This window comes from Brienomyrus brachyistius, chromosome 24, assembly GCF_023856365.1.
Source record: "Brienomyrus brachyistius isolate T26 chromosome 24, BBRACH_0.4, whole genome shotgun sequence".
In the NCBI taxonomy this organism is placed as follows: Eukaryota; Metazoa; Chordata; class Actinopteri; order Osteoglossiformes; family Mormyridae; genus Brienomyrus; species Brienomyrus brachyistius.
In genome coordinates this window covers 8,277,149-8,304,759 of record NC_064556.1, presented here as the reverse complement: position 1 = coordinate 8,304,759, position 27,611 = coordinate 8,277,149, and the positions used below count along the sequence as shown (strand labels likewise).

The window sequence follows — 27,611 nt, the reverse complement described above, 5'->3', positions numbered from 1 at the left end:
AGATCTAGTTGAGTACACCCCATGCTCCCCTTTAGACTCACCCCTGCATGCTGCAGGTATCACTGCGACAAAGTGTGACGGCTGCTGTCAGCCTGCCGCAAGTTGCCAAGTTTAAATATGGCTGCAGCCCTAACAACCACACTCCTTCTCGTATGAATATTGCTTAAATATAAAATGTTTTGCTAAAACAAACTAAGTTTCAACAGTTAAACTGACAAAACAAAGCTATGTGTTCTGATTGCATAGTTACACAATTGAATGCGTTTTCAGCTTTGATTTTGTGTTTGGGAAGCCTGTATGTGCATTGTACTTGTTTTATTAAAGTTAAGGTTTTCAAACTATATTGTCTTTTTTATCTCAGTTTTAATGTATGTTTTATAAAGCCTAATGTCAATGCATGTGGTATGCAGTGTAGTTAATGTACGAGAGGTATGAATTGCCAGACTTTTATTTTATTGCACTAAAATATTTGGTAACACTTTATAATAATGTTATATCACATGTATAACCCTTTACTTAAACATTAACTAATGATTTACAACACCTTGGTACGACATTTAGAAGCCTGTAGTTAATAATGAACAAATCATTCACAGAGTCTTAACGAGACATTTATAAGCATGTAGTTAAATGTTAACTAATAATTTGCAAAACTTTACAACATATATAAATGATGAAAAGGGGAAACGATCATAAACTAATCATTCCTAAATGATTACTAAGCCTGTAGTTAATGATGAGCAAATCATTTACAAATTCTTAAGACATTTATTAACATGTGATGAATTGTTTACACTTCAGATTATGGGGATGCAAAAAGGTTTGTAAATGACTATAAATTGTTACCTGAGAGTGTTTTCCACCTATGACTCACTAGGCTCCACTAGGCTCCGCCCAATGTACTAATAAATACTCTCTGTCAGTTCCACCTGTGTCTTGGTTATTATTCATCTGTACCCAAAAATTCATATTTAATCACAATAATAGTTGATCCATTATGGGAAAATTCTGCGTTAAGGCCTGTTTTTTAAACTCGACTTAAAAACAAACAAATAAATAAATATGGATTTCAAAGTGCCTTTTCTTGAAAATGGTCCAGTAAATGTTAACCAAATTTTGTCTGTTACTAGCTTGAGACTTTGCCCTTTTTTGAGGCTATAAGACTTGTTCATACATTATGGGAAAATTCTGAGATGTGTCTTGTTAAACCTGGCTGTTTTAAGCAAATCTACATAGAACAATAGAATTCAAAGTGCATTAAATTGGTACAGTTGACCAAATTTTGTCTGGAAATTGCCTAGGACTTTGCCTTCCAGATAGTATATGACTTCTTTGCATTATGGGAAAATAAGAACTGTATTTTATTTTAGTGCATCCTGCATGACAATAAATCTTGAACAATTGTCTATACCTGATTGCTTATTATTTTCCTAAACGCGATTTGATACCGTAATGTTACGTTAAGCGCGGATGATTTGACCGAAGTCGTTAAGGTGTAACTACTAGTATATTTAAATTAGGCTATATAACAGCAACTGCACTGTAACCCTGAAATGAGAATTGCTGCAGTATTAAATATTCATGAACTATGGTGTGGCCAAGATTATCTGTGCGACTATATAAAATGCTTTGCACTCCTACTTCCATTTTCACAATTGTCTGTAAAACTGCAGCTTTCGAGAGTCGTTTGGAAAAGGTGAGTTTGTTAAAGAAATTGACTTATACTCCGTACAAATTATAGGATAGTAAACCCCATAACTCGTCAATTTAGTCATTCTGTGATTTTATTTCTTTTTCTAATTTATGAGGAACTGTTAGATTCTGTTGTTCTCCAATCGTGTTATACCCAGGGAACTCATGTAGATGTGCAGGATTTCAAAATCTGTAATAAAAATACAATTTATTCTAGCATATACATAATTGTTCAATCCAACATATACTTATATTTTACCTTTAACCACCGTGATCCGTGTGACTATATCCAATGCTTTTGAACATTCACTTCCACAACTGTCTGTAAAAACTGCGGTCGAATGTGGTTTGGAGAAGACGAGTTTTTGTTACACATATTTGTATATTTCAATTGTGTGCAGAATGCAAGAAACCTCAAATAACTCGTTCATTTAATGGTTTTGTGAAACGTCCAGCTGAACTATGTTTTATTGAAACGTCTTTGGCTGAAATTGGTCGTTACCCTTATTCACCGACCGCGACATTCCTGGGGAGTTCATAATTAAGATGTGTAGAAAGATTTCAAAATCTATATTAATAAATGTACTCATTCTAGCAATAATGTAAGTGTTACATGCCAAACGTACTTATATTTTTTTCTTTGTGAAGAAGGAAAACTTACGGTAAAATCCATTGTCCTCTTATATTAATACAAAATAGAATCTAGTTGACAGTCCTTTTACTTTGTAGCGACTTGTGCGATTCGGTGTAACTGTTCTATTTTTAAATTAGGCTATAGCACAGCATTTTAAGTGAACAACTGTATGGTAAACCTGAAATGAGAACTGATGCAATATTAAATATTCATGAGCAGTGGTGCGGCCACCATTATCCGTGCGACTATATAAAATGCTTTGAACTCCTGCTTTCATTTTCGCATTTGTCTGTAAAACTGTATAGCTTTCGGTGGTCGTTTGGGAAAGGTGAATTTCTTAAACAAATTAGCCTGCATACCGTGCAAACTGCAGCTAGTAAACCACATAATTCAAAAAATGTTTTTTAATTTTTAATTTTTGAGCCTTTTTTTTCCCTTGGAACTATTTGTTTCTGTTGTCGAATCATGTTATACCCATGGAACTCATTTAGAGTGTGTAGAAGGATTTATTACTATAAGAACATATTATAGTAATTATACAACTTATAAATCTCAAACGTATTTACAATTTACCTTTTTTTGCCGCGATCTGTGACTATATAAATTGTTTTGCAGTTGTACTTTCACTTTCACAGTTGTCTATACAAACTGAGGCGGTCGAAGGTAGTTCGGAGTTTCTCCAACAAATATATGTAAGTCTCATTTCAATAGCGTGCAAAATGTAAGAAACCCCATTAACTGGTTAATTTATTAATTTTGTAAGAAGTCCTGCTTTTTTAAAAAACGCATTTGACCGGAACTGGCAGCTACCATTTGGGTTTCCAGCAATTTAAATTCCGGGGCTAAGTGAAATTTACCTGGGACTTGATTTTTTTAAGGAACACTGGCATCGGGGCTGAAATACTCGGGGCTTGCGGTTCCTGGGGAATTCATGCAAATATGCAGACAGATTTCAGCGTCCGTATACATATAATAACTTATAGGCCCTAAAAATCAACCATATTTATATTTTTCCTTGTAAATAAGTAAAACTGACGCTGTCGAAATCCATTACCACAGAGCACAATTAAAATTAACCAGTTCATTCTAATATATATCTGTAAAAATGGAAGAACCTGTTTGACATGCGTTCTCCTTTAGAGCAACTCAAAAGATACAGTGTAAAAGATACCGTGTGTTTTAACTACAGCAATCTGCGTGACTATCGTGCTCGTCCACGAGGATCGTCAGTCATGCGGCTACGGTAGGGTGAAACAGCCCCACCAGCCCATCCCTCTGAGAGTGAAAGGGGGCGGTGTGGGTCTTCACGATCCGCAGCCGCCGACAGATCTTGCCGAACCTGTGCCTTTCAAGTTCCTCTCCTAATCACTGTGCAATTCCTTGGGGGCCCTGAACCTGCCTGAGCTAGTTTGACCTGCCAGCAGAGGTATGCTCAACCAACCAGGTGAGCATAAAGTGTCACAGTCACAGAGTACTCATCTAGTTGGTTGAAAGTAAATCATGGTCTGGATTTTTACTTTTGCCACCTCTGCCTGCCAGTAACCAGTCTGGAAATTGAGGGTGAACCACGTTGATCCAGCAATGTAGTCCAGTGTGTTGTTGATGAGTGGCACTTCATAGGCATCTTTCCTCATCACCACGTTCAGCTGTCGGTAGCTAACGCAGAATCATCACGACCCGTCCTTTTGTTGGACGGTTATATGACTGCTACCACTGTTATCTCTCTGATCCTCTGGTCCACCGCTTCACGTCTATGTGGACGCAGGTATATGGGCGGGGCATCCCCCATATCGATGTGGTGCTGCACCAGGAAAGTTGGTCGGCAAACAAGGTCCCAGGCGGCGAAGAGGTCCTGGAAAAGTATCGACGGAGCTTTGATCTCTTCCCGCTGCTCCGCCATAAGGTCCTGGTTGCTATACTGCCACACTGTACAACTCACACTGCCTCAGAAGACGCCCCCTGCTGTGATGTCACTGTGTTCTGCAGTCGGGGCAGGGCTTGGGGCTGTGTTCCTGGTGTTTTTTCCCTGGGTGCTGCAAGCTGCTTTCTCAAGTGGACTTCTTCCTCCTCCGCTGCTGATGCGCTGGAGAGCCACCACGTCTAAGCCGAGGTGAAGGGCTGCTCCCAGTCAAATCAGTAGGTCCAGACCAATGATGCAGGGGTTGATGATATTAGCGAACCAGTCTTCTGGACTACCATGCGTTCGGCCAGCCGGACATGGACTAATTTTCAGCTCAGGAGTTTTATGCCCAAGACCTGCCTATTTTGTCTTCGTTCTGGGGGAACTTGCTAAATGACAAGCAATCACACTAACATGTGTGCCACGTATTTGTGCTTCACTAAGCAGAGCAATTGTGGTTTATTGAGTGTGTGTCCATGAGAGAATTTGCTCGTTAACATTCTGAGGTGTTGTAAAATTTTAAAGTTGTAAAATATCTTTTAATAACTACTTTGCAGTCATATTTTGTTTCTGATAGGTGTTACAGGAAATTCAGTTCTCCTATGTTCTCCTATCGCACGCTGATTAGAAATCATGATGTCACCCGGTACTTTATAGTTATATGGTTTCTAGCTAGAATGAGATATTGCAAGTGCAGCAAAGGATGAGGGAACCACAGTTTTTATTCTAGCCCTGAAAAAGATCGTAACAGGCACCCGACAAGCACCAGTGATTGATAAACATGTTTGTGATGGTGTCTAACAGTCACATATCTATACATAAAATTACAGTACTTCATTAATAACATAAATTATTAAGTAACTCCTATCTAAGTGTTATATTCTCCATTCACACATAGTGGCAACTGCGTTATCATGCCCTGCTTGTCCACTCCTCCCATGTGCCTCGTTATCTCGAGTGGAATCCCCGTGTGATTAGCTGTTTCGGGTTGCTGTCATTTATCCTGTGTATTTAAATCTGCGTTTCAGTTTGTTTCCCCAGTCCGGTCATTGTAATGTGATTCAACGTTCTTGCGTGTTTTCCTGTGTACGATCCTGAAAAAAAACCCTTGTTCCTTGACTTCCTGGATTCCAGCTCATGTTTCCCCTGTCATAAAAGCATAAAAAATTGAAAACATTCAATGTTTCTGAGGTTTTAACCAATTACTTGTACTGTATTTACATTGTTTTAAATGGGGAAAAAATTGATTCAGGTCGTACCAGGAACTTTTCGGGTCACGGACTGAGTCCTCGAATGAATGAAGTTCATGAGCCAAAGTACAATTGTACACTTAATGGAAACACAAGGTGGTGGTCGGACGCCGAACTGTAAGGTGAACATATGGCGGGGGAGTTATACAAACTAAGAACACACGAGGATTGGACAGGATACACACAAGACATGGGCAAAGATACACGCCACGATCGGGAAGGCAACTACAGCCATAACAAGAACAACAATACTTGGGCTATTTACAATTACACAGACTGGCTGCACCAGACCTGAATATATGTATATCCATCTATCCATTTTCCAAACCGCTTATCCTTTTGGATTGCGGGGGGTCCGGATCCTATCTCGGAAGCAATGGGCACGAGGCAGGGAACAACCCAGGATGGGGGGCCAGCCCATCGCAGGAATATATGTATATTTTATATGTATATCAAATGACATTGATTCCATATTAAACAACATTGATCTTTAATTTTGATCTTGAAAAGGTCATCTATCCAACGTTGAAAAATCAACAATTTGTGATAAGGACTCAATGTTGTTTCAACACTTGTCTGGCAGTTTCTTTATCTATTGATTTAATGTTGAATTAGTGTATGTTTAATCAGTATTGGGTTATAATTGTTTCGCAAGTCAATTAATGCTGAAATTATGTTATATCCAGCAGGGCTTTCTAGAGGTTAATAAAAAATAACACGTACAAATATTCAAATTGAAAACAATTTATTATTCATAACAAATTATATATACATTCACAGAAAAATAGCACAATGGTAGTAATTTGGTAGTAATTTGATAACAATCACAAAAACACTGAAGTGCTAACTGACCCCCCCAAGCCGCCCACACCCACTTCTGTCCATTTTCTCTTTGCGCCTCCCTGACGTTCTGGTGCATATCGAAGCCATTTCGTCACAGCATCACTGAAGATATGATGGGTCACTTCCTTGTAGTGGTGCTATAGAGCTTCTGATATTGAAGAGAAAATAAGCTGTCATTAAAGATTTAACAGCGCTAAAGATTTACAGTTAAATGATCAACAGTACATAGCTGAATTGTTTGATCTACAGTTACTAAAATGGATCAGCATCTCCCTTTCAATTTGTATTTAGAGGACAAAATCACTGTAAATACAAATTAAAATTGTTATAATTAAGCAATTGATTGTTACAAGGATTTTAATACAAATCCCATTTCCAAAACTGTAGGGATGGCATGTAAAATGTAAATAAAGACACTTTGACATTTTGAAAAAGCTGTGAAGTACAGTAATTCTCTGATCTCTGCAAACTGAAAAAATTAAAAGAAAATATAATTATGCAAACCTTTTAAACAAGCAAGATTTTTAAGCAACTGTAAAAAGTACTTTTGAAGTTTAAACTAAGTCTGTTAAAGTGAAAATAAACTTTAGTCATCTCAGCTATATATGAGACCAGAACACATGCTTCCATTTATTACAGAGTACAGTAATTTTTATAAATAAATTACAAATATCAACTCTAAACACAAACAGCTTAAAATAGGTATTTTAGACAATCCAGAATTTCTGCAATTTTTGCGGAATTTGCGGATATTTGAAAACCACTCGAGTAGAAAACAATTTGAATAGTGTAATGTAACTGTGTGTATTACGTGTGCATGATCAGCAGGGTTTAAATATGAGTACAGACAATCTATTCCAATACATCTATATTGTACAGAACAAAACGATATATACAGTACTACACACAATATACAATATCAACTCGCCATCAGTAATATCGATGTTGACTCAGCATCTTATTTTCAATGTTGAAAAAGTCACTTTATATCAACATTGAATCAAGGTTTTGCCACCATAAATTTTTCAGTATTGAAAATCTGACCAAAAACCAATTTAGTTTCAATGTTGATAATTCAACACCGACCATAATTCAATGCATTTAACTATACTTCAACGTTGAAACAATAATATGATGCTGTCTGGAATGTAACATCAATCAACTAATCTGCATCGGCAAGTTCGGCGAGTTTTACCTCTGGCTAGCAGAAATGGGCCAGTCCTAATTGGTAAGCAGTACTGGCACCTCATGAACACTTGTAAATTATATTGTTAAAATGGTCGATGTCAATCCATAATGGGGCTGTGTGTGGCTCAGCCAGTTAGGACTCTGTGCCCTTAATTGGCAGGTTGCCGCTCATGTTATCAGTCAAGCATTTTTATCCTTGAGCAATGCCCATAACCCCAGTATCTCCAGGGCCTGGCTGATCATGATTTCTGAATTGTGTTGCTTTGGATTAAACAGGTCCAGAAGTTGGTGTTTGGAAAATGGGAGGCGGCAGCAGTAAGCCTACTGAACCATCCAACTTTACTGAAATCCACCGAAGAGTGATGCCTGTACAGCAAATGGTGCGAGTGATGGAACAGGAGAGGAAACCAAAGATCCTTGATAAACCATGGAGGGATGTTAAGTGGGATGAGAGGTACGGAGCATTTTCATTAAATATAATTAACATTTCTTTTACTAGTGTCACATCATTTTATCCATGTCATTTTCAAATACATATCAGTACTACAACCCTCTCCTCCCACAGACAGACACACAGACTTCATATCTGACTTTGTTGTAGGGACTCTCCATTCATTTCTATAGACATAACCTTAATAACTATGACAAACCTTAACCCCTGGTCCCCTACCCAGGCTTAACTTTAACCATATGTAAACAAATATACATGACTTTTGGCATTTTGAGTTTGCAATCACAGATTTTTATGAGATTATCCTTGTGGGGACTGAAAAAATGTCTCCACAAGGTAAGAAGTTACTGGTCACATTGTTGGGAAATCTAGTCCTCACAATGTAATAACTACAAAAACGTGAAGACATAGACACACATACACCCACATAAACATGGCACAGTGTGTGGCCCTGTGGGTTATCTCACAAGATGATGTCAGTATTTATCATCTGTATTATCTTGCATTTAAACATGACTGTTAGCTGTTTGAAGCTGCCCCACCACAATCAGCACAAAAAAACACAACAAAAATATAAACATTGTGTTTGGTTAGTGCTACATTTGTGCTGGTTTGTGCCATAAAAATTAGGATTTATGCTGCTTTTGTTTTTAAGGTAATAGCAATAATTTTTTTCTTGATGATGATGCATGATGCAGCCCCTCTATAACAGCGCACAGTCAAAATATGGGGCCGGTTTGTTAGTGTCGCGTTTGTGCCCGTTTGAGCCACAGGAATCACCTTTCCATCTCTTTTACCTTTTGAGATATTAATGATTTTATAAAGGTCACCAAAGGTCCCCTACAACAGCACACAGACATCAAACTGGGTTGGTTTGTTAGTGCTGCATTTGTGCCCGTTTTGTTTCCAGGACATTTTGGCTACTCAGATATCATTATTTGACATGCAAATGCAGTCTTGTTCCTTCTTATGAGGAAAAACTACTTGTGTCCTTGCGGGAGTGAGGCATGGTGCAGGCAGAAAAAGGAGGTGATGATCCACTGGTGGCTCTGAGACACAGGGAGGTTTACTGCAGACACTGAAACACTGGTAAATCTACAAAGGAAAGGACCATGAGGGTGATAAAGCAAAATTAGGAAAGAAATGACTTACTAGGAATGACAAGGGAATGAGGTCCAGGAACAAAACAACACAGGTAGCACGTTCAGGCAGGGAACAAAGTACAAACTCATACTACAACACAGAGAAACATCTAATCTTCTGACACAATGACCAACTAGGGACCAGAACCCAAGTAGGCACTAAAATACACAGATAACACGGACTAACAAAAGGCAGGTGCGAATACTCAAAACAATCCAATCAGAACAGACACTTTAACAGGACATAAGTGGAATTAACAAACAGAATCACAGAACTAAGATACTGACAGAGAAACTAGGAAACAGAATCTAACACTAGGAAAATAATGATAGCAGGTAAAACATGGGCACAAAGCTAATAAAAAAATGCAAACCATAAAATCACAGGAACTAGAAAAACTGATATAAATGAAACATTAGGGAACAAAATCTACTAAATACAAAAACAGAGGAGGCTGAACATGTGACAGAGGGGTTTACAAGTATATGCTCAGCCCATAGAATCATGCAGCAGTCTGGGGAGCCAGGAATACAGACTAAGGACTTGGACAATGGGGAGGACAGGATGGCCAGTGACACCTGCTGGCCAAACGGGGGGAAGACACGAAAGGCTGGGACAGATGGGTGCTGACCCTGACACTTGTGCCTAACAGGTCTGGATGCTGTTCAGCCAAATAGCTATTTCAATATTAGTCATGTCAATAGGTAGAAATTAACGGGAGAACGTTTTACACTGGATTTGAGAAAGCACTTCTTTACACAACATGTAGTTAGAGTATGGAATAGCCTTCCTGTTAGTGTAGTACAAGTTAAACCTTGGGTTCTTTTAATCAGATCTAGATAAGATTTTAACAACTTTAAGCTATTAGCTGAACTTTATGGGCCAAATAGTTTCCCCTCGTTTGTAAATTTCTTATGTTTTTATGTAAAACACGGTTTTAGAGTGTAATGCTTAAAGTTTATCGCTATCGTTTTTCTGCCAATATACGCTATGATTGTTAAAGTGACGACGTTTTAGCCTCAAACAATACTGAACGCTGCAGCCCGTCATTGAGTTTACATGTAGGAGATGTGACAATTACATTATGTGTGTTGAATGCATTTCGCATTAGTTGGGTTCTATGGATCAACACAGATGAATATTACGCTGTTGCGATAAATATAGAGGTGTTTTGAAGAGTGGTCTTGACTGCTCTTGAAATAAGACCTTGAGTCCTCTATCTCCGAGACCAAGACAAGACTGAGTCAAAATAAAGTCAAGTCTGAGATGAAACAAAGACTTCAAAAAGTGGTCTTGAGACCAAGATCAGTCTTGAGTGCTACGTCAGTTAGTGCTACATTTATGCCGAAGAAATCAGCATCCTACCTCTTTCAGTTTTTGAGATATTTACGATTGTGTATTATCATACATATCATAAATATCGAAGTATTAATATTACAGTATAGAATTAGAAAACATGGGTGTTCTGTGAAAAGCACAGGCATTCAAATATATAGGAATAAAGTGGAACATGTACAGTACCACCTAAATCAGCTATATTCAGAGGTGCATATAATTGGTATGCAAGTACGCACTCACCTTTATGGACGATACGTGTGACAATCGATTGTTTGTGTCATAGCAGTGCAAATGCGCATTTTCACTGCTCTGACAAGAAAATACCTTGCATTTTAACCCATATACCGCAAATGAAGTTTAGTTAGCATATAAAGATCAAAATACATTATATTTTGTTTTCATAGCAGTGCAAATGCACATAAAATAAGTACGCATTTGTGCTTTTACAAACAATTGATTGTCACATGTATTGTTCTTGCATAAGTAAATGCGTACTTGCGTACCAGTTATCTTCACCCCTGGCTACATTTCAACCTTGGCTTATACCAAAACTATTTCCAGGTCATTTATACTGTAACATAAACAGGATTCTATTTTATAATACAAGCATTTAAATAATAAAAATGTCATGTCTTATTTGGTAATTACTTTTGTTTGTGTTGTAGTGGACATTGTATTTTCATTTTTTCCGTATTTTTCAAACACATTATTAACCTCTCAAGTGCATTTTCATTTCAGGAGAATAGTTTTGTATTATTGCTAGTTTTTGCTTATACAGTATGGTACTTTCCACTGGAAATTACCTTAAGGTAAATTAATAAGAAAAAATATTCAACATCTACACACAGTAGTGTCATAAGGAGATTGACATTGTGGGGGATCGAATTTGCTGCAGGGGACAGCGAAATATTGTGTAGCGCCAGTGGAGGCCAGCATATCCCGGCATGCTTGCGGGCAATTGAAAAATAGCCCCTGTCTGTAATTGTAAATATCCCTTGTTGTACTTTTGTTGTATTTGGTTGCCTTTCTCTGTTGTGTGTTTGCCCGTGTCTTCGGTGTACCCTGTCCAATCCTTAACTTGTATAAATGGTCCACCATTTGTGAACTTTACTGCCTTGTATCTGACTTCCCTGTGTTTCCCCTTTGGAATAGGGTTTGGTGCTTGTTGGGTGCTTATTAGAGCCTTGTTCAGGACAACAATAAACAGCAGGTTTTATCATAGCAAGCAAGTCTCCTTGTTCTTCGCTGCTCTTGTGATGCCTCGGTCCGTCCGACGATATAATATTGTGGCATCGCAATGACCATGCATGTGATGGTCACATCATTAAAGTATTCGACATAAGAAAGATTTAAAAATGCTAAATATTTCATGTTTGTAATTAGACTAACACCATTTAGGAAACATTTTCACAACTGCATGCACATTTTAGTAATGCGCAGATTCCTAACAAAAGATCTTATTAATTAATTAGGAAGTCTGAGGGGGGGTCTGCCAATACATTTACAGTCACAAATGTATATTGTACGGCACAGCTCGCTGTAATTGCGTCTATTCATTTGCCACGCATTTTGTGTTTTACAAATCGTGGGTGAGGCTTTTATATAACAAACCTTTAGTGATCTGAAGATTAATTTTCAAGGGTAAATTTGGTGAATTGTTTGGTGTGACACAGAATTAGAAACAAAGGGAATTCAATAAACCATGGACATCTCAATAAAAGTTTACTTCAATGGTGAACAGGGCTCCTGGATGGGGCAAGTATTGCCTATAGCTCATATTCCTCTATATGTATGCAAAGTAATGTCATCATCTGACAAAATAAATGATATTATCTTGAATATGAAAGCAGCACAAATTTTGCTGCACAAATGTAGCACTAACGAACCAGCCCAGTTTCACGTCCGTGCGCTGTAGACGGGTTTGGTGACTTTTTGGTGGCTTTTACAAAAATTCATTAATATCTCAAAAACTAAAAGGGGCACAATGGTGATTTCTGAGACACAAATGGGCACAGATGCAGAACTAATGAACCAGCCAAGTTTCATATCATTGTGATGTTGTATGTGGGTTGGCTGACCTTTTGACCTTTATAAAATCATTAATATCTCAAAAACTAAAGACAGAACGGTGAGTTTTGCAGCACAAATGGGCACAAACGCAACACTAACAAACCACCCTGGTATTATGTTCGTGTGCTGTTGTGTGTGTGTGTGTGTGTTTGTGTGTGTGTGGGAGGGGTTACATCGTAGCCTGAAAAAATAACTGCTATTATTTTAAAAATATAATTAAAAATGCTTTCCCATATTTGTGCAGCTTTGGCTAAAAGTATCTACTATAAATAAATAAAAAGAATGAATAACCACATTTTGAGACCAATGTGAGATACATCATCAAATGGTTTCAGGAGTACGTGGCTAATGAGATGTAAAGGAAGATATTGCACTATGTTATCAGATCTCATAGGAATTTTGACTAATTCCCATTTCCAATTCCAATGTCTACGTCTTTAGCACAAAGACCAAACTCATGAAATTCCTGAAAGAGTACAAGCCTCCTGTTGATTCAGTGCCTCGGGCTCGGATTCTTCTAATTGGTTTAGTTGGTGCTGGAAAATCAAGCTTCTTCAACTCCATCAACTCAGTCTTCCGTGGCAACATGACAAGCCAAGCTGAAGCAGGAGACATGGGAACCAGCCTTTCCTTGAAGGTAAAGTGATTGTCTAAGGGCTGGTTTATTGTCTACAATTGCAGCACATACGCTTTTGCGCGCTGTTGCTGTGTAACCGGTGTTGGTGCGCATACTTGCACGTGTAGTTTACCTCAATCTGGAGGAATGAAAGTTGAACGGCATTGAACGGTGTTCAATAAGAAAAGGCTGAGAGGTCCTTCTTGGTGAGAGTATTTCTCATGATGGTTGGTAAATCAGGGTGGCTCTTATGATCCTCATATGAGTTCTTGTGTGCACATTAAAATGGGGCAGATAGGGGTCACCCATAATGCACCTGTGTGACATCTATGTGGGTTTGGAATCTGGAAGAGGTGGAACAAATATTTAAATTGAACACAATTTAATATTCATAACACATTATATATTCACATTCACAGAAAAAAATAGCACAATGGTAGATAATCAAATCAAATCAAATAATTTGGTAGTAATTTGATAACAATCAGAAAAGCATTGAAGTGCTAACTGACCCTCCCAAGCCGCCCACACCCACTTCTGTCCATTTTCTCTTTGCGCCTCCCTGACGTTCTGGTGCATATCGAAGTCATTTCGTCACAGCATCACTGAAGATATGATGGGTCACTTCCTTGTAGTGGTGCCATAGAGCTTCTGATATTGAAGAGAAAATAAGCTGTCATTAAAGATTTAACAAAGCTAAAGATTTACAGTTAAATGATCAACAGTACACAGCTGAATTGTTTGATCTACAGTTACTAAAATGGATCAGCATCTCCCTTTAAATTTGTATTTAGAGGACAAAATCACTGTAAATACAAATTAAAATTATTATAATTAAGCAATTGATTTTTACAAGGATTTTAATACAAACCCCATTTCCAAAACTGTTGGGATGGATTGTAAAATGTAAATAAAAATACGTTGACATTTTGAAAGAGCTGTGAAATCTTACAGTGGAAGTTGAAGTGCAGTAATTCTCTGATCTCTGCAAACAGAAAAAAATTAAAAGAAAATATAATTATGTAAACCTTTTAAACAAGCAAGATTTTTAAGCAACTGTAAAAAGTATTTTTGAAGTTTAAACTAATAAGCCTGTCAAAGTGAAAGTAAACTTCAGTCATCTCAGCTATACATGAAAATAAATTGATTCAATGTTGAAGAACCCACCATTAACCCACCAATGTTGATTGACCATCCCTGAGCGTGAATTAATTCAATGTGGAGTATTTTCAGTAATATCGATGTTGACTCTGTATCTTATTCTCAGTTTTGAAAAAGTCACTTTATATCAACATTGAATCAAGGTTTTGCCACCATCAGTCTTTCAATATTGAAAATCAGACCAAAAATCAATTCAGTTTCAACGAATTTAACTGTACTTCAGCGTTGAAATAATAACATGATGCTATCTTGGAAATCAGTTGAATTTCTGGGATATTGATTTGGTCAGTTAGGTAGCAGAGGGGGTTGTTAATCAGTTGCAGCTGCTTTGATGTTAATGAAATTACCCACCGGTGCACTAGAGGGGCAACAATGAGACGACCCCCAAAACAGGAATGGTTTAGCAGGGAGAGGCCACTGACATTTTTTCCTCCTAAACGTTTTGTCTGTTTTTTCACTACTTTTCATTTCACTACGCTGAGTGTCACTACTGGTAACATGAGGCGATACCTGGACCCGACAGAAGTAGTACAGGCAGTCCAACTCCTCCAGGATGACGCATCAATACGTGCCATTGCCAGAAGGTTTGCTGTGTCTCCCAGCACAGTCTCAAGGGCATGGAGGAGATGGAGGAGGGTGGCCTGAGAGCCCAATGTCCTCTAATGGGTTCTGTGCTCACTGCCTGGCACAGTGAATACCAGAATTAGCAGGTACGCCATTGGCGCCCTGTTCATTTCATAGATGAGATCAGGTTCACCCTGATCATTTGACAGATGTAAAAGGGTCTGGAAAAGCCGTTGGAGAACATTATGCTGCCTGCATCATTGTTCAGCATGACCGGTTTGGTGGTGGGTCAGTGGTGGTCTGGGGAGGCATATCCATGGAGAGACGCACAGACCTCTACAGGCTAGACAACGGCACCTTGACTGCCATTATGTATCGAGGTGAAATCCTTGACCCCATTGTCAGACCCTACACTGGTGCAGTGGGTCCTGGGTTCCTCCTGGTGCACGACAATGCCCGGCCTCATGTGGCAAGACCATGTAGGCAGTTCCTGGAGGATGAAGGAATTGATACCATTGACTGGCCCCCACACTTGCCTAATCTAAGTCCAATAGAGTACCTCTGGGACATTATGTTTCGGTCCATCCAACGCCACCAGGTTTCACCTCAGACTGTCCAGGTGCTCAGTGATGCCCTGGTCCAGATCTGGGAGGACATCCCCTGGGACACCATCCGTCGTCTCATTAGGAGCATGCCCCAACGTTGTCAGGCATGCATACAAGCATGTGGGGGCCATACAAACTACCGAGTACGATTTTGAGTTGCTGCAATAAAGTTTGAACTAGCCTGCTACTTAATTTTTTCATTTTGATTTTCGGGGTGTCTTTGAATTCAGCCCTCTGTAGGTTGATCATTTTCATTTCCATCAAACGACATGGCATCCTTCCATTCCTAACACATTACCCAGTCCATACCAGTATAGATATCCAGCATGTTTTTTTCCCCATTGAGATCTGATGTGTTTCCAAAGTGTACCTTTAAATTTTTGAGCAGTGTATATTGTTTCTCTTTTGGTGTTTCGTTAAACAGCATGATTACATGAAAGGACCAGGTATACTCTATAATAAAATGTATATAAATAAAATGAAAACCCATTAGTGCACCTCGAGCACATACCTGTGTCAAATATTCTACTATCAAACAGCGATACAGTCCAAGGGAGAAGGGTACGAGGTAGGACAGGGATCACGAAGGCAGATCAGGTCTAGACGAAGAACACAAGAAAGCTTCTTCATAAGTAACATCTAGATCAACAATAACTCACACTAAGTGTAAAAGTGAGCATGGTTTTAAAGAGAACTGGCCCGGTGTTCCCAATCAAGTGTTAATAACACTGCGTGGGCACATGGAGCATGACATTTTTTCTGAAACACAATGTGAATATTCTCACAAACTCATTAATATTACATAATTTTTTTTAAAATTAGTTTTATGACAGACACATATTGTTTAAAATGATGATTTTGCCTGAGTTGTAGTTAATCGGTTGTGGAATAAAACCAATTGACAATACAAAACAACTTTCCAACAAAGGCTTTTCACTTTATTACACATAATTCATGGACTTATTTGTTTTGATTTCTTTGTATGTGTGGATTACTTGGGTTGTTACCAACATGTGGTGTAAATTATAGCCCCATTAGAAATATATTTACTGAGGAAAATGTCACCGTGTTCTATACTTATTTTCCCCGCTGTACACAGGCATATGTGAGCTGAATACCTCCTTGTCAGTGGCCCCCAAGTTATATGAGTTTGGGATGCCTGCTGAGCTGAGTGAGTTGGTGGAAGATGAATGACATCATGTGTCTTCTTACAGTATCGCACTTACAAGGTGAAGGCAAGCCGAGGTGGAAAGCCAATGGCATTCCTACTGTGTGACACCATGGGATTGGAGGCAACTGAGGATGGAGGGGTGAGAACTGAAGATATAGTGAGCGTCCTGAAGGGCTACGTACCAGACAAGTACCAGGTAAGAACTGTGTATCTAACCAGGCCTCAAAAACAACAGGTATATAAACACATGCTGGTCTGATCCCTGTAATGACTCACTCATGTTTATAATTACTGGTATTTTTCTCCCTAGACTCTCTTTGGAGGAAATTTTATCTCATTCATTGATTCTTTTTAGCATAAATAATGTACTGTTAAATAAATGTCATATGAATGGACTCACATTGCATTTTGCTTGAGTTTCCTATGATCTCACAGTCAATGCATGTCTGTATGTCATTCACACCTTCTTGTTTGTTTAGTTTGATCCTACGCAGGCAATGGATACTGATGTCTGTCAGACAGGCATCGAACTGCCTCTTAAGGACAGGATCCACTGTGTGGTGTATGTGATAGATGCCACCAAACTTGCAATTATGCCCCAAGGAATGAAGACCAAAGTTGATGAAATTCGAAAGGAAACTAAGTTTAATGGTTAGTGAGTGGGGAGAACAGGGAGGGAGGTGGCATCTGTGTTGGATCTGAGGGTTAAAATTCAGAAGCACTCAACTGTTTTGTATGAAAATTCTAATGTATTTTATTGCCTGCCTTACTTGAAACATAAATAATACTGAAAAACTATATAACAATGTGAAAAAGTAAATTTAGCAAAAACTTCAGTTTCCTGGAACTGAAAATGGCAAACTGAATGTTTTCTGTAGCTTTGTATGGGGCACCAAGTGTCAAGTACTCATTTTCATGTAAAATACATTCTGCACCACAAAAAGCATTATTTAATGACGAAATCAATGCCTTGCTGTGTTCTGTCCAGGCAAGCAAAAAACCTTCATGTTCTTTCATAGTGAGACTAATAAGTATATACAAGAGTAAAAGTATGAACCCAGGGGTTATTTGTATTTTTATTACATTTAAATGTAAATTAAATGTAATTAAACGCGTCTGCACAATGAAGCCGATGCTCCACCTTCTGGTCATTGCAAGGTACTACTCCATTCCCCCAAGGAGCGTGCGCATACTACATATCTCCCATAACCAGGGATGGATTACGGACCCGTGGGGCCCCTAGCCCAAAACAATTTGCAACGCTTATCAACAATGTATTTTCGTTTGTCTATTTTAGAGGGCCTACATTCTTTGATCCTCTGCCTACAAGGGCCCCTGACCCTATAGGGAGGGTGTTTGGCTGCCAAGGGCCCTTGAATTGTGGTGGTGGTGGTGGTGGTGGTGGGGGGGGGGGCCCTCGCGAACGTTTTGCCCAGGGGCCCACACAACCCATAATCCGTCCCTGCCCCTAACTCAGCCAAAGAGGAAAGGCATTTCGTGACTAAGAAGACGAAATGCATTTCGTTGTGCCTTTCATGACTCAGCAACAAACAAAATGCATTTTGTGATTCCACAGAATCAGTTTCACCCACAAAATGACCATGTATCATTCACAAATTGCATTTTGTCCACAAAATACAAAGTGCTGATATCACATAAAACATTCCTTTTCATTTCTGTGCAGAAAAGAACGTTTTTTTTTTTATTTCACAGACAGACTGCAGCAAGGCATCACTTGATTTCATCATTAAATAATGCTTTTTGTGGCACGACGCATGACGCCCCGTAGCTTTGGCAGAAATAGCATTCATGCTGTTACTGAAGGAGCTCCTGGATGCTCCTCCACATAAAGCTGCTCCATCTGTGAGAAGCTTGAGGGCTTTCTGTCACATACAGCCTACTTAAGGGGTTGGGACTGAAGGTTGGGGCATGAACATGAGCTCAGCTGCACACATGGGGACTCAGGAAAGGCAGAGTGATGCTGGCAGGTGATTTTGAGTATGTCGGACATCAATGTGCTGAATACCATGCAATTGATGGCCTATTCCATACATTATTTTGTTGTAAATGTAACTAGAGAGACATTTCTCTTGATGTTTTTAGAGGTCCCTCTAATGGTGCTACTGACCAAAGTGGACAAAGCGTGCCCACTTGTGGAAAAGGATTTGAAGAACGTGTACCGCAGTGGCTACATAAAGGAGCTGGTGAGTTTCAGGGTCTAACACTGGAATCGGTCCTAAAGGCTACACCGACATATCAGGACAGTTTTGGTGGAAACCTACAGCAGGACCCTTGACTAGGAAATGAACCTGAATCTCTGCTGCAAAAATGTGCAGCATAGTAAATGGTTAAAAGCTGACACTGAGTACAACTTGACAAGATGCCAAATACTGGATAAGTTACCAGTAGCAACAAAACACACCCACTCACAATAAGTGAAGACAGAGCAGTTCACCTGCCTGAATGTTTGTTGGCTGTAAGAGGAATTGGTGAAAATCATACATGAAGCCAGCAGGAATCGAACCCATAGTCCTTGGGGTGTGAACCTTTGGTTCTTGATATGGAGCTGCCCCACAAACTCTTGTCTTGAAAGTTTTTTTCTTAAAGCAACATATTTCCAAGCAGCCAAATCTCTCAGTGGCGTCTGTACAGTTCCCATGTTCTCCCTGTAATTTTATGTGTTTCCTCCCATAGTTCAAAAACATGCATTTGGGGGAAATGGCATCTCGAAATTGCCCACAGTGTGTGACAGTGTGACCTGCAATGAGCCGGCATCCTGGCCTGGGTGTCTCAGTCCTTGGGTCTTGTGTTTCCTGTGATAGACTCTCCATGTCCATGTACTGGATAGGTAGTTATCGGTAGATATTTGTGTGAGACATTTCATTGCCCTCAAGAACTTGTGCATATAGCAGCATCTGCTAAAGACAGATTTATACCATTTCAACTGTGATTATTATTATAAAGCCGTTTGACCCTAATGTCTCAATACAGCAGCTGATGAAAATATATTTGAAGAGGAACATATATGTGTACTGTATGTCTCTCTGCAGATCGATAAAGTGCATCAAAGTCTGGGCATCCCAGTGTTAAATGTGCTTCCAGTGAAGAATTACTCCAGTGAGAGTGATCTGAATGACACCTGTGACATCTTGCTCCTCACCGCCATGAAGCAGATGCTCAACTTTGCTGACAATTGCTTTGACAACTGGGACGAAGACTCAGACACAGAGTAGATGAATACATTATATCTGGGGGCAGTGCCGATGCCTCACTCTGATGCTGTCGAGAGCTGCTGTCCATGCTCTTGTGTTTCTTGTGTTCTATAACACACATTAGGTCCCTGTAAACCTGCATTAGCCTATTTCCTTACCTTTCCTTACACACAAACTTTTTAATACCTTGTATTTAAAATTCTCTTTTGACTTTGGTATGAATAAGAAATTCATTAATATAATCATATATATGATACATAATCAAATATACTATAATAATAATATATATATAATTTGGACGGACAAAAAAATGAAATACTGGCACCTTAGAGTAGGGGAGGTATCTTGTTAATTGCGTCTGTTTGAACACGGCTTCCCCCGCAGACAAAGAAGCCCCTGATTTACAAATCAACATACTTTTTATACCTTTTCTGCTAGTGACGCCCCTGCACAAGATTGCCAGCTGTTCTCTGCTGTTTTCCTCCAGCTCATATAATCTTCCAAGGTCATTCATTCCCTGTCCTCCCTAATCCTGCCTTTCCTTGTAAGTCTTGTGCAGGGTCCTTGCTCGCTCTCATCATTTCTGACAACCTCCAGACACTTGATTAAAAGTAAAATAACATTTTAATACTTATTTATATCAATTTTGAGAGTGTACGTATCACGTGTTCTTAAACTACACTGATTCAGTCATATGATTCATTCCCACTGTATCTAAGTATTCCATATTATCCATGTTCTCTAATCCAGCAAAGCAAGAGTCAATCTCACATTCATCACCTCTCTGTTCTACACAAAGCGACAGCCAGGGGAGGTTCTACACAAGCTAAGACCTGTGTTCCCTCCCAGACAGAAGAGTTATTCTGAGTCATGCAGACACACTAAGTTAAACTCTGAAAGCAGGCACACACCTCTTAGTCACATTCGCAGTGGATTAGATGCTAAAATAATAAAATGACTTGATGATTGCAGTATGGGTCAGTATTCGTCACAATCTTAACCATGGTTTGGTTCAATGTTTAACATGTATATCTTGAGCTTGTTTTAGTGTCTACAGTATGTCAGTTTGATTACTACTGTGGGTTTGGAAACAAACAGTTAAAATAGTCTCAGATTCAAGCTCTTTATTACTGGAGTTCTTAAAAGGGCAGTTCACCCCAAAACTGAAAAAGATGTTTTAGAGGGGGCTTTATAGCTATCTATTCATCAAGGTTGTTCTGCTGGTAGTTGACAAAATTTTGAGATAAGCCATAGAAATATTGGTCTTCTTTCAAATATACTGGGACTGAAAGCCATTCTCTCTGTGGTGATTAAAGTGCCAAAAAAATACATTCAAAACATTTGACAGGAACGTCTCTTACCAGGAATCATGACCCAGTTACTCAAAATAATTCACAGACTTTGCAGTGAGCAGTTTAATGTAGGAAGTATTTTTATCTACAAAACTCATTGCCCAATGGTGTCACTGCACAGAACATATCACCAGAGAGCTCGTGCTCCTATCTTCTGTGCAGTGTTACAATCGGTGTGTGGAGTTTGGTAGATAAAAATAGTTCCTACATTAAACTACTCACTGCAAAGTCTGTGAATTATCTTGAGTAACTGGTTTTTTAACCAAACCAAGTTCACATACCTTCTATATAGACATGAATGTAAAAACAATTTTGCACCTTTAAATTGCCTTCTGCTGAAGTTTTTTTCAGGTACACTTTTCATCTATTAGTGTCAGCAAAAGACACAAAAGACTCACATTTGTTTTACAGAAGGGAGACGATGTTTGTTATAGGTCACTGAGGAGTAGCATGTATGAAATACTATGCTTATCACTCAACAAATTCCTCCTCATTTTTCAGGTTATTAGTCAGTTGCAGTGTTAGTCATTCATATTTTTCCTATAGTACTTGTACAATTTTTCAGTGTCTTGAACACACCACAGCCCAGTTAGGCCTCATCGCCCCCTCCACCAGCCCTGCTCCTGACGGTGAAGGTGGTCTCCATACAGGCATATATGTGATCAGCTACATGACAATGCGGAAGACAGCTCCCAGGATTCCCTGCTACCATGGCTGTACTCTTGAACATTCCAGGGAAGAGTTCATAGACATCGCTCCAGTGAGCCCCATCCATCTGCAGAAACAAGAAGTTGCTGGTTACATCCCAGAGAGACAGAGCCAGGGAATCTTCCTACTTATTCTTCCCTCTGTAGTGTCTCTCTATTGTGTACATGTAATGGAGCTTCTGCTTGCAGAACCTGGCTCAGGCACAGGGCATCTTTTACTGTGATTTATTTTGGAACATTAGTACATACATCAATGTTCTCTGGTGTGCACAATCAGATTTCCACACATTACACTGTATGTAGAACATGGAAAATGTTCACTGTCCAAGCAATGCGTCTAATCCTTCTGCATCCTTATGTAGCACTAGAGGGCACTCAAACATCGTGACAGTACTGTGTTTGAGTCCACATTACTGGAGTTTGAGTCCAGACCATGGGGGTCATTTATTAAATAAATAACTAAATAAATAAATAAAATGTCTGTACATTCTTCTGGGAGAGGAAATTTTCATACAAAAACTTGATATTTGTGCGAAAAATGAGTGTCCAGTTTATAAAGCCTAACATAAATGATGATATGCATTGTGCAGCTTATAAATCTCACATATCAGAGACATTACCGAACTCAAAATAAAAAAAAACCATAAGGAATCATGAGCAGTCTAACAAAGGCAGGTAGGTAGAGCAAGAACTAAAACAAGGAACAGCACAGGAACAAACACAGCAAAGTAGGGAGAACGTCTGTAAGTCATGTAGCAAACTTCATCTCACCATAAACTCTAGCAGCGGCAGATGTTGTGCCGAATTCGGCCACCCTGCCATGAAATGCACCCCTTGTCAGGAATGCGCTTTAATTCTAAGAGAAAAGAAGTAATTCCGTCCATCAAAATGTACAACAGAAATATTAAATTGCGTTTGCTAATAAAAAAGATTTTACTGTTTCATATCACATAAACTGCATTTAACCTATATTAAACTGCTAAATTATGTTAAGATATGTAGACGATGAGCACCGAACGAGAAAATAGTAAACTAATGACAAGAAAAATAACCTATTCTATGAACATGGAAGTCCTTGGCTCCTTGGAAGTTCAGCTAAGCGTACAAGGCGCATCACTCAAAAAAATGAAAAGACAAAAAAGAGACCACTTTATTTTCATTCATCATTTCTAACACAGTGTAATAACTGTTTAATTTTTGTTAAACTCCAACAAAAAAAATACACAATTCAATTTAATGAAGTACTGATTACCAATCAGATGAACCAAACCTGCTGGAGAACTTGCCATGACATCAAACACTAATAAAGTTTATTCTGCCACATATTGATTGTCAAAATCTTCCTTAGTAGAAACATGGTTATTGCATTATATAATAAAGGATTATATAATTATATTGCATTATATAATAAAGTGTAATAACCTGATTAGTGTGAATTACTGAAAGTATGATATATTATTGCGTGTATGTGAACCATGTAAGTATCGTGTGACATGCATGTAAAGGAATAGATAGGTGCAGTAAAATTAATCCCTTACTATTTCAGTATTATGTACATGCATTCTGTAGTGTGTGTGTACAGATGTATATATGTATGAATGTATACGTGTTTGTGTGACCGGAGGCAGAATAACCAGGCGAGGATCCAGATATGCGCACAGCAAGATGTTTTAATGCGATCGCTGAGCGCGATACACTTAAGGGGTATTCAGAAAAGGATGGTCGTAAGCCATTAGCTGGGGTTGAAAGCCAGAAGGTCAGTCCTACACGATCACACTGGACACGACCACACAGGGACAGGGAAACTGGAGAAGCCGGGATCAGCAGGTAAGACGGGTCAGGGACGGGAGCGAGTCTGGGGAGAGGAAGAGGACAAGGTAAGGCAAATACAATAGGAATACAGAACAGGTAAGGAATAGTGGGATCACGAGAGACAAGTAATTGCTCGGTAAGGCTCATGGAAAATGGCACAATACTTCGCAGGGAGCTGTCTGTGTTCCCTGCTTATCTGGGACTCATTAATGAGACATACGGAACACCTGGGGAACCCTGCCTACTCGGGCGGAGCTGATGACGAGTGGGTGGCGGGTTCCGCCTGAGAGGGCGTGACAGTTTGTGTGTCTGTGTTTATATTATATAAACAATTTAGAGGACCTTGTGCCTCAGTTATGTTTTTAAAAGGCACAATAAAGACTGACAATTGAAGAACATGTAGGCGGCTCCTGGCTCTTGACTGGCACAGAGGAAACAAAGCCATCACAGTATTCCTCTACTATACTTCACAACATGAAACTTTTAATTCCCTTGTTCTTAACGCTGAACTTAGGATACAGCCAGTGTTGAACCAATGACATGTCTGAACATAACCAAGCATTCCACCACCACAGACTATAATGGCATTCTGTTATGTGCTATATAATTTTACTCTTCTTTTCTCTTATTGTGGATTATTTTACTAAATGGCCGCAAGCCTACCAACTGAAATCAGAATGTGTAGACAAAGTAACTGCATACATTAAAAAATTCTTCTACCAGTTTGAGGATCCGAAGAGGATCCTAACTGACCAACGAAGGGAGTTAGTCAATTAAGTAAATTGAATTGATTAAATAATTGACTTTAATGCAGAGAGAATATGATAAGTTGCAAACATATTCCTTATTTTAGTGTCTGTACACCTTTTCAGATTTATTAAATATTAATTTTTATTGACAGATCAATAAGCGAGTTTGCACCGAACTTGCAACTGAAAGAAATCTAGGCTCTCCTTATTATCCTCAAACAAATAGTTTTGTGGAGCGGATGAATGGTACTATCCAAAGATCGGGAAAACGCATCTTAGTTGTTTTTACTTTTGCCTATTTTTGGCGGGCATATTGTAAATGTATATCAGTCTTTTTCTGAAAAATACCTGAACTCTGTACACTAGGTCATATAATTCTGTGGGAAAAAGGTAGATTTGGCGCCCATACAAATAGTGTATCGGTGCCATAAGTAATGGAATTTGTTTTCGAAAACAGTTTCTCAGGGGTGGGTAACTCTAATCATGGAGGATTAGATTCCTGCACAGACAGGAGGCTCCTCTGCTCAGACACGCCTTATTGAACTCAGCAGTTAATTACCTAATTCAATAGATGTGTCAGAGCTGGGAAATTAGCAAAATGGACTGGACTCCAGCCCTCCAGGACCAGAGATCTTTCCCCCTGACTCATGAATGAAGTATTTTTTACAAATTATGGAACATAAGACATCAGCCCAAATTTTACAGGGCATGAATGTTTTAAACTGAGTGTCACACACAACTCATCTACTAACCTCACTGCACCTGCACAGGTTTCCCCAGGTATCATTAAATCGCTTCACTTTGGTTCAGTTGTCTCAGTTAGGTTCAATATGGGGAAGACTGCAGACTTGACAACTGGCCAGAAGAGCATCATTGATACCCTCCATAGGATGGGTAAGCCACAAAAGTTAAGCTAAGGAGGCTGGCTGTTCACAGAGTGCTGTGTCCAAGCATTTCGATGGAAAGTCTAGTGGAAGGGCAAAATGAAACAGAGAAGATTCAAGAATCTGGCAGAGATCCAGAAAGAGTGGAATGAGGCAGGAGTCACAGTTTCAAAAACCACCACATTCAGACGCATCCGGGAGATGGGCTACAACTGTCGGGTTCCTCGGGTCGAACCACTTCTGAGCCTGAGCCAACGCTGGAAGCGTCTCAACTGGGCCAAGGAGAATAAGGACTGGACCGTTGGCCAGTGGTCCAAGGTCTTCTTTTCCGATGAAAGTAAAGTTCATTCAGGAATCAAGGTCCAAGGTTTTGGAGGAAAACGGGTGAGGAACAGAACCCAAGTTGCCTGAGGTCCAGTGTGAAATATCCACAGTCAGTCATGATTTGGGGTGCAATGTCCGGTGCAGGTGTTGGCAAACTCTGCTTTCTTAAATCAAAGGTCACTGCAACAGTCTACCAGAATGTTTTAGAGGACTTCATGATTTCTTCTGCTGAGGATCTGTATGGAGATGCAGATTTCATCTTCCAGCAGGACCTGGCCCCTGCCCATACCTCCAGAAGCACCAAAAAAATGTGCAGTGATTTACTATTATTATAATATACTATACACAAATATAGTATAATATAATACTTAACACTATGTGTTATTGCATCTACTACTCTGTCTGTACACTACTGGCTATTGCAGAATGCTGTCTGTACTGCAAACGTAATGGCTGTATATGTCTGCAATTTCGTTGTACAAGTAGTATCCGTGCTCCAGTACAATGACAATAAAAGGCTTTCTACAGTATTTTTCAATACACTCCGCGACTCCCTATGGGCAGCACAAGACTAACTTCCCGACAAACTTAGCGAGGCAAGTACAGGGGAGAGGCTACCTTCACGCAGCCAACCTAATATCGGCTACGGGCACACCGCGTCCCCCAAACCACATTAGCTGCGAGTAAACGGAGTGATTTCTCTTCAAACACACACCAGCTCCCCCTATCTGTCCCAGGCCCTATTTAAAAAGACATCCCTCCACCCCTTTCCAGATGCAACTCATCAGTATCAAATAGCAGATACTCTGCACGTCCCTCAATACAGTATAAAGTAGGGCGGTATCCATATATTCATGCCCCGGTTTATTCCTGACCAAATACAGTATGACACCTCCCTCTGTCTCTCTCTCTCACTTGTTTTTCAGTAGTACAAACATTTTTAACGTTTATGTGGAAAACTAACGAGATGCTAACACATAATGGAAAACGCCATAGACGGGCTAAAACAATCAGCGATTGCGGTAATTTAAGATCAGAAAAACAATCGTTTATCTTAACATGCTTAACATAAAACAGCACGTGTAGCTGTACTTATAGGCATATATGTACTAAACTCTGAGGAAACGAAGTTAAACTGATAACCTTTCATTTCTTGTCCACTGCTGCTTCAGCGCACACACTAACGTACAGGCTTTTTACAGGGAGGACAGCAGGCGCGATAAATGCGTATTTCACAGATAAAACAGACGTTGAAGAACAACGTCAGCCGTGAAAATCTATTAAATGAAAATTATCACCGACAAAATTTTGAAACGTGGCGCAGCATTATTTTTTCAATGTGTTACGTAACCGCCTCCCCCCACCCTCCAGCCACCACTTCACTAAAGTGGGATCCGTAAGACCGAGCCTCCAGTAACACCAGAAAAAGACACTAGATTTGTCGCTAGTCGCTTTTTTGACATAGAGTCGCTGGTGGGGTCTGAAAACTCGTTAAATATTCCGACGAAGTCGCTAAGTTGGCAACACCGAGTGTGTGTATGCACATGGTGACAGTGGGATATATGCATCCAGGAGCTCCTTCAGTTATGGCATGATGCACTCTACTATAGCTGTTGATCCCATATCTGCATCTGTATTGTTTTCTGTTCGATGGATGATAAAGTAATGAACATACCTTCTTCCACAGGTGATGGTTGCTTTTTGTCAGGGACACACCGTTGATCATGGCCTGACTGATAAATATAAAATAATGAGGGGCACTCCTAATTCGCACATTACTGCTACCCTCTGCTCTGGAGTTATAAGCGGAAGTGATCTGCAAACTAAACCCATTAAAATGATGTTGTGTTAACATAAATTATTCTAGTAAATTTTAAGTTGTTGCATGTTGTGCCAAAACTACATGATTTAATACTGATAAACTAAAAAGCATGATTTTATGTAA

General features: G+C 39.4%; 1 protein-coding gene and 1 long non-coding RNA gene across 5 annotated transcripts in view; one reads left to right on the top strand and one right to left on the bottom strand.

Moving 5' to 3' along the window:
• LOC125720156 (interferon-induced protein 44-like) overlaps positions 1-27,611 on the top strand; it is a 100,538-nt gene that overhangs the window by 27,041 nt on the left and 45,886 nt on the right. The window contains exons 1-7 of one of the 4 annotated variants that reach the window (XR_007385360.1): positions 1,601-1,696; positions 7,784-7,961; positions 12,951-13,146; positions 16,670-16,822; positions 17,106-17,277; positions 18,730-18,830; positions 19,677-19,962. Coding sequence is in view for 3 of the 4 variants with exons in the window: in XM_048995326.1 (XP_048851283.1) it covers positions 7,807-7,961; positions 12,951-13,146; positions 16,670-16,822; positions 17,106-17,277; positions 18,730-18,830; positions 19,677-19,859 (960 nt within the window). In the remaining variant the exon portion in view is untranslated. Of the gene's footprint in view, positions 1-1,600; positions 1,697-7,783; positions 7,962-12,950; positions 13,147-16,669; positions 16,823-17,105; positions 17,278-18,729; positions 18,831-19,676; positions 20,113-27,611 lie in introns of those variants that run through there. The other 3 variants (XM_048995325.1, XM_048995326.1, XM_048995327.1) reach the window with 3 other exon arrangements.
• On the bottom strand, positions 20,948-27,532 carry LOC125720170 (uncharacterized). Its single transcript, XR_007385362.1, has 3 exons — positions 27,342-27,532; positions 22,669-22,753; positions 20,948-21,965 (listed from the first exon to the last, which is right to left on the bottom strand). It is a non-coding gene; the product is annotated as an uncharacterized LOC125720170 (long non-coding RNA).